Source organism: Chelonoidis abingdonii, chromosome 12 (genome assembly GCF_003597395.2).
Source record: "Chelonoidis abingdonii isolate Lonesome George chromosome 12, CheloAbing_2.0, whole genome shotgun sequence".
Taxonomy (NCBI): Eukaryota; Metazoa; Chordata; order Testudines; family Testudinidae; genus Chelonoidis; species Chelonoidis abingdonii.
The window spans coordinates 2,979,931-2,988,218 of NC_133780.1; the positions used below are offsets into that span (position 1 = coordinate 2,979,931).

An 8,288-nucleotide genomic window follows, 5' to 3' on the forward strand; every position below is an offset into this window, starting at 1 on the left:
AACTGAGATCAGGGCCACGTTTTTCTGGGTGCAGCACAGACACAGGAAGAGACAATCCTCCCTGCCCTGTAGAGTCGGGTGACCTGAGCTGTAGAGACTTTGACTTGGCTAAGGTCACACCAGGAGTGTGTGGTGGAGTCAGGAATTAAATCTAAATTTTCCAGGTACCATGGCAACGGCTCGAGTGCCGAGCCAGCCTTCTTCACAACATGGCTGTTCCTGGCCAAAACTGCTCAACACGTCCAGAGACTTTGGCTTTGTTCTGGGATCAAGTTGTGCTGGTTTCACAAAAGGTGCATTTTTAAATCCTTTTAGTTAAACTGGTTCAAAACCCAGCCCGACTCCCCGTGTTCCCAGTCAGGGAAATGAAACTAATTGTTAACCTTTGGTAACCAAAGCAAGTGGTGTTAAAAGCCTCCGCATCTTAATTGAGACACACTCCGTGCCTGCCCCCTCCTCCAGGTAGTTCATCATTCCTCATTAGAAGAATTGCTAATGTGGATTTTCATAACATTAATTGTCCCTCTCCTTGTTCCCAGGCATTAACGAGCAGTGACATAACTCACAACATTAATATTTAAGGCATCATCTCGCTTAGTGGAGAATAGTTCATGTCTCAGAGCGATTGTTTCAGGCTGTCTGCAGACTCAGGCAGAAGTCACAGCATCCGTTATACTTGGGGCAGTTCCTATAGGAATTGCTGGACTGGATCAGATCAGATCCAAGATCCATCTAACCCAGGGCCTTGCCTCTGGCCAGTAACTGATGCTTCAAAGGCAAATGTAAGTGCAACAGGAGATGTGGGTTAATCTGTCCCCCCTAACAGGGCATACCTTGGTCTCTAAGAGTTAGACTGAGCTATGCCCTGAACCCGGAGGTTCCCTGCCACAATTCGTTAGCATTAAGTATTGTAACTCTGGGGTCTCTTTTTATGCATAAAAGCGTCCAATCCTTTTTGAATGTTGCAAAGTTCTTAGCCCTGACGTCTTCCTGTGGCAATGAGTTCCACAGTCTAATTATGTAAAATTACATGTAACTCAGCCTAGATGCACTGCAGTCACTTAATCCCAGCTAGTAATCTAGCCTGGACAGAGGAAAACTGGGTTAAGTTCTCCTTCAGACCAGCTGGGTGTCTGGGATCAGGGCCAGCTCCAGGCACCAGCGAACGAAGCAGGTGTTTGGGGCGGCAAAGGGGAAGGGGCGGCACGTCCAGCTCTTTGGCAGCAATTCGGCGGCGAGTCTCTCGGTCCCTCTCAGAGGGAAGAGCCTGCCGCCAAAGTGTCACCGAAGAAGAAAGCAGTGCAGTGGAGCTGCCGCCGAAGTGCCGCCAATCACTTTCTCCCACCTGCCCCCCCACCGCTTGGGGCAGCAAAAACCCTGAAGCTGGCCTGTCTGGGATGGAGGTATGGCCACCCACTTGGAGATCTGGCCCCATTGACTCCAAGTGGGTGGCCACACCTCCATCCCAGACAGGATCTGGTGTTTGTTGTCCTGTGGCTCTCAGTGACCTGGGGGGAGGGAATGATTTAAATCAGGGTTCAGGTACATACAGCTGCTCTGGAAGAGGAAGCTGTAAACCAGCTGCTCTCAGACTCTGCCGGCGGGTGGGCTAGGGGATGGTGATCTCAGTGCAGGGCTGGTATAAAAACTACTGAGCAGGGGAGAAACTTTTGTTACCTTTTGAGGATGGGTTTTTCTGTGACCTAAACAGCCAGGGCTTGGACTGACTCAGTTAATGGCGCTCACTTTGTCCTGAGGCAGACGCAGCTGGAGAGGCACCGTGTGTAGCTGATCCTGGCGTCTGGGTGTGTAGTTAGTAAACACAGTGACTGGGAACTCCCCTGTGCCTGTGTGGATGCTACACGCTATTTTGTTGTGCAAAGAGCAAAAGACACAGCATAGTCCCTGCCCAGGGGACTTTATTATCCAAATAGGCAAGACAGGGAGGGGAAGAGATGGGCCCAAGGTCACGCAGCAGGGAGGGGGCTGAGACAAGGATAGAAACCCAATTTTCAGAGTCATACTTAAGCCCTTTCGTTTTCAGTTTAAACTGATTTTTACCAAAAAATTCTGGGTTTTACAAAAAACATTTTTCATTTTTTTTCTGATCTTTTAACCCTACTTTTGTATCATTCATATATGTAAAAAATAACTTGTTTTCTGAGGAAAATACAATACATTGTGCGCAATCTATGTATTATGATCGTACATTAGTCTGTGCGTATATGCAAAGCTGCCTGTTGAAGTAAGGCCATGTATTTGTCTAGAAGACACACACAATAAACAAACAGGCATGAATGCAAGCTCTGAACGTACTGCTGAATCTCGCACGCACTGTGTACACATTACAAGCTGTTAGCAGATAACGGTTTCGAGATCTGACACACTAAAGTGGGAAGAAAATGAAAGTCTGTCACAGAATACGGTTCAGAACACGAGTATTCAAAATTTTAAAACAACGGAAACAGGAGAAAAGATGAAGTTGAGTGTAGGCGCTACAACTGGTGCAGCCCAATTATTAAATGTAAACAGTTATAGGCCAATAGTTCTAAGTTTATAACAGTAACTGTTTGCTCAAATGAAAAGGTTGTTTTGGGGATTAGAGACATGTGACCTTGTGTTCTGAGTTCCCTTTCAGTCCTGCAGCAAACCGCATTGATGAACAGAATTCAAAGCATTAATCTTTCACACATACAGAATGGGAAGAGACTGTCTAGGAAGGAGTACGGCAGAAAGGGATCTGGGGGTGTCCAAGCTAAATATGAGTCAACAGTGTGATGCTGTTGCAAAAAAAGTAAACGTGATTCTGAGATGCATTAACAGGTGTGTTGTGAGCAAGACACGAGAAGTCATTTTTCCGCTCTACTCTGCACTGGTTAGGCCTCAGCTGGAGTATTGTGTCTAGTTCTGGGGACCGCATTTCAAGAAAGATGTGGAGAAATTGGAGAGAGTCCAGAGAAGAGCAACAAGAATGATTAAAGGTCTTGAGAACATGACCTATGAAGGAAGGCTGAAAGAATTGAGTTTGTTTAGTTTGGAAAGGAGAAGACTGAGAGGGGACATGATAGCAGTTTTCAGGTATCTAAAAGGGTGTCATCAGGAGAAGGGAGAAAACTTGTTCACCTTAGCCTCTAAGGCTAGAAGAAGAAGCAATGGGCTTAAACTGCAGCAAGGGAGGTTTAGGTTGGACATTAGGAAAAAGTTCCTAACTCTCAGGGTAGTTAAAACACTGGAATAAATTGCCTAGGGAGGTTGGTGGAATCTCATCTCTGGAGATATTAAGAGTAGTTGATAAATGTCTATCAGAGAGGGTCAGACCGGGGATCCCGCAACACAGTGCCTGATGCAGCCAATGGTAACCGGCGGGGCACTGCGCCAACTCTAGCGGGGGAACAGACCTGGCCCCCGGTGGAAGCACCACGCCGAAATGTCAGCGGCAAGCGGTGTCATCAAGAGGCGTTGCCAGCGAAAAGGTGGGACCCACTAGTCTAGACAGTATTTGGTCCTGCTCGTGAGGGCAGGGGACTGGAGACTCGATGACTCTCGAGGTCCCTTCCAGTCCTCTGAATCTATGAACTCTGGAATATTTCCCCTCCTGTCCTTTCCGTCTCCGTCAAAAACAAATCCCCGAGTATTTACGCCAGAAAAATTATTAATTGGTTTTGCCTGATTTCCACCTGTTTTTTTGCTGTGGTAACACTGATCCAATCCCAGGAAATGAAAGCTCCTAGGCAATTTAATCTCAGTGCTTAGCAGCATACGCAGCAGGGCTAGCAGAGATATAGAAGATAAATCCATGTCATCTCCCAGCTTCACTCACACCCTCCCGATTTCCTAGCTCGTCACCTGAACAGCTGTAGAACTTGATAAATGAAATTGTTTTAATTGTTCACTTTATTAATGTAAACTTCTGTTCACCCATTCGGCTAAACTTGCCTACTGTTTAACTTCTGTTCATGTTTTGCCATATTGTAATTCAAACCCCATTTTAAAACACTCAGTCCACTTGTAAAGGCTTCCTCCACTTATTTATGCAAACCCGCTGTAATCTATTAGTTAGTTTAGATGTGTGAATGAGGCATGTATGGATGAATGGATCAACCTCCAGCCCCAGCCTGTCCTGATGAGATAAAGTTCACCTACCAACGCTGAAGACCTAGACAACAGCCTAAACAAAGTAAAAAGGCATCCACCCTAAAGAAAAGGACAAAGAACACAGAAGAAAGATCAAAGCCAGGTTCAAGCTGAAAGTCACACCTGCAGTTGATAGGGTGATCAATCCAAACCCAAAGGCAGCATGACACAGGAAGACCATAGACTTTGAATCCAACTAAAAGCCTGTAAAAAAGAAGGGTGAGATGAGAGACTTGGGTAACATTCTGCTGCCAACATGGACCAGCCACCTGCTGAATGATTTAAAAACAGAAGAATGAAGGCAACTCCCATGAACTAACATAGGGGAAAATCCTATAAAGCTGGAGACTCTGAAAGACTGAGGACTTTGAGTCTATGGTTCTGCTGCCAGCCTCCAGGAGCATCAGGTGCACCTGACCCGGACTCGGCTCCACTCTTGTGTACAGAGTACCTGGCCAGTATTCTGTCACAAGCAACTTTAGGCTGGTAACTATAATATCTACACAGAACTTGTATGAATGATTGTGTGAATGGATATATATATATATATATATATATATAATCATAGGAATAAGTAACCAAACAACATTGTTTGCTGTTATCTTTTTATTTTATTATGGTATTTACAATAAATGTGACAAATGTCTTGTCCCCTTTAAGATCCTGCTAGTTTTTATTGGTATAACACAGCTAATGGGTGGAGTGCGAGGGCTTAAGAGAAAAAAGGCAGGAGGGGCCAAAATGCAGCAGTGTGTCAATCTCTGATCCTAGCGATGCTCGCTGCATGACATAGGTGCAATGCATTTAACTCGCTGCCGCTGCGTGGACTCAGGGTAAGTGGTGGCTTGTGTCCTGGGGAAATTTGAGGGGGTGGGAGGGGTTAGTGGATTTCTTAAGGGGATGTGGTTGCTGGAGGCAGAGAGGGGGAAAACCCCCTTCAAGCCCCCAGGGGTGTGGGGGAAACACCCGAGAAGGGACTGGGGGTTGGACACCTGGGGGGAGCGGATCCGAGGGAGGAGAAAAGGTGCGTTCAGGGGGGTGAATGGGCCCAGCCAAGCAGGAGGCAGCGCTGGGCTCGGTGGCGTGTCTCTGTGTCAGGCTGACTCTGGGAAGCTGCAGCTGATCGGTTGCAGGATGGCAGGGGATGGTCTGGGGATCAAAGGGCCGGGTGCTGGGAGCACCTTCCAGCATCACCGCCCCCAGCTCAGCTCTGTCCCTGTCCCTGGGGAGCTTGGCAGGTTGGCACCTTGTGTGATTGATCGCCCAGAGATAAATGAGTGTGTGTGGGGAGAGGGGGAGCACAGAGCCCTGTGGGGGGATGGGATAGTGTGGGGAGAGGGGGAGCACGGAGCCCTGTGGCGGGATGGGACATTGTGGGGTGCTGGTGTGTGGGGAGGGGGATGCACAGAGGCCCTGGGATGGGAGCAGAATGGGGGACCTTGTATCTGGGGAAGGAGGAATTTGGGGGCACACAGAGCCCTGGCATAGTGAGGGGAGTTTCTTGGAGTCCCTACAATAAAGGAGGATGGGAGCTTTGGTGGGGAGGAGGTGGGATGGATGGATGCAGGCAGGGCCGGTGCAACCATTTAGGCGGATTAGGCGGTTGCCTAGGGCGCTGAGATTTGGAGGCGCCAAAAAGCGCCCCCCAATTTTTTTTTTTAAATGGTTGAGCAGCCGCTGCTGCTGGGACAGAGAGGGAATCTGAGCTGCTGGCGGCAGCGGCAGCGGGCAGCCCAGGGTGTCTCCTGGGTCAGTGCACTGCAGCAGCAGCCGGCAGCCCAGGGCTTAGGCGACAGGTTCTATATGTTTGCAGTGCTCGGGCTCCAGGAATATTCAGGGCTGGGGGCCTTGCTCCAGCAATATTTGGAGCTCGATCTCTCTCCCGGCCCTGCCTGGATCGGGCCCCGGCCCCCTGCGGGTCCCCCCCCCCCCCCGCCCGTGGGGTCCCCTGCACTGACAGAAAGCAGCGAGTTCTCTCCCCTGCCTGCTTCTGTTGCTGGAGGAGAGCGCTCCCCAGAACTGCTGTCGCTGCCCAGGCCTAGTGCCCCCCACTCCTACTGGCAGGCAGGCTGTCCTTACCCTGTGCTTCCGCCCTCGCCCTGAGCCTGTCCAACACCCCAAACCCCTCATCCCCCCACACCCTAATCCCTCTGCATCAGCCCTGAGCCCCCCCCACATCATGAGCCCCTCATCCTCAGCCCCAGCCCTCATCCCCCTGCACCCTAATCCTCTTCCCCAGTCCTGAGCCTGCCCTGCATCATGAACCCCTCATCCTCAGCCCCAACCCTCATTCCCCTGCACCCTAATCCTCTGCCTCAGTCCTGAACACCTCCACATCATGAACCCCTCATCCTCAGCCCCACAGCCCTCATCCAACACCCCAGCCCTCTGCCCTAGCCCTGAGCCCCTTCCTGCATCATGAATCTCTCACCCTCAGCCCCAACCCTCATCCCCCTCTACTCCCTCCTATCCCCAAACTCCCTCCCAGAGCCTGCACCCCTCACCCCTTCCTACACCCCCACCCCCAGCCTGCACCCAAACTCCATCCCAAAGCCTGCACCCCTCCTGCACCCTAATCTCCAGCCCAGGACCTGCACCCCAGAGCTCCCCCTCAAACCCCTCCCAGAGCATTAGGCAAGTAGGGGTGGAGTTTGGGGGGCCAGGTTCTGGGCACCACCAAAATTTCTACAGACTTGCCACCCATGCCCCTGGGTCAGCATGCCACCGGCAGCCCGGGGGTTCCACTGCGCAGTTGCTGCTTCACTTCTTCCACCTCCCAGGCTTGCGGCGCCAAACAGCTGATTGGAGGGGTGGGGACTGTTGGGTATTGGAGGATATTAAGGCTGGGGAAGGTCGCAACCGTGGTTCTCACATGGTGACGGATGCACTGAAAACGCCTTGATGGACACAGTGAGAGGTTGGACTGGGCATTGTCTGTTGCATTTGGCACGTGGTACGTTCTGACGGCTTTAAATGAGAAATGCGTAATTAAAATAACCCACCCTGAGTGACTGTTTCTGTTCCTTCCTGGTAGGTGGCGACACAGCAGTCTTGCTGCTGATTGTCCAGAAAATGGCAGAAGAGAGCGCCGAAGCGACAAACGATATCAGTAAATAATAAATCCTTTAGTCTTAATTAAAAGGGAGCCTGCAGTGTGATTGGCAAAGGGACAAAAATACAGTGGGTGAGTTGCCCCCTCTTTTTTATGAGGTATAAAGACAGGAAACAAGGAGTTTTTGTTGCTCTTTGGTTCATGCTTGTTGTTTACATTAGCAATTTGGATCCCTTCTGCCCTGAAGGACTCTATGGCCAACAGGAGATCTGGTGTAGTGAAAGGCTGAAAATCTGAAATACTGTGTGCGCCCCGTCTCGAAAAGGATATTGTAGAACTAGAGGGGTTCAGGGAGAGGTGACGAGAAGACTCAAGGGCCTGGGAAAACTCTCCTGTGAATAGAGCTTGAAAAGACAGAGACCGTTACTTTGGAGAGGAGACGGGTACAAGGGACAGGATAATGGATGGGATAGAGAAGGTAGATCCGTGTCTAGCACAAGCACAAAAGGGACCGTCAATGGAATGGAAAGGTGGGAACTTCAAAACTGATCAGTTGAAACAATTTTTCACACACTGGATAATTAGATGGTGGAGCTCACTGCTAGGTGACATCAACCGATGATGTTGAGGCCAAGAATTTAGGAAAATTCCAAGAGGAATTGGAGATTTCTATGGAGAACTGGAAGAGACAGAATTGTTATCATGCTAACAAAAATATTGGCAAAGATATTATCCTCTTACCAGCCACTCGAGGTGGACATGGCACACAATTTGTCAAATGCATTGCCATGCTCTCTAATCATAGAATCATAGACTATCAGGGTTGGGAGGGACTTCAGGAGGTATCTAGTCCAACTCCCTGCTCAAAGCAGGACCAATCCCCAACTAAATCATCCCAGCCAGGGCTTTGTCAAGCCAGGCCTTAAAAACCTCTAAGAATGGAGATTCCACCTCCTCCCTAGGTAACCCATTCCAGTGCTTCACCACCCTCCTATTGCAAAAGTTTTTTTCTAATATCCACCCTAAACCTCCCCCACTGCAACTTGAGACCATTGCTCCTTGATCTGTCATCTAGTACCACTGAGAACAGTCTAGATCCATC

The 8,288-nt window shown here is 49.6% G+C and overlaps 1 protein-coding gene across 1 annotated transcript in view; it reads left to right on the top strand.

The window, feature by feature from the left end:
- The first annotated feature begins 6,944 nt into the window (after positions 1-6,944).
- Positions 6,945-8,288, top strand: part of LOC116829183 (C-type lectin domain family 2 member B-like) — an 86,524-nt gene continuing 85,180 nt past the window's right edge. The window contains exon 1 of the mRNA XM_075071553.1: positions 6,945-7,243. Within this exon, the coding sequence (XP_074927654.1) occupies positions 7,207-7,243 (37 nt within the window). The 5' untranslated portion in view covers positions 6,945-7,206. The remainder of the gene's footprint in view (positions 7,244-8,288) is intronic.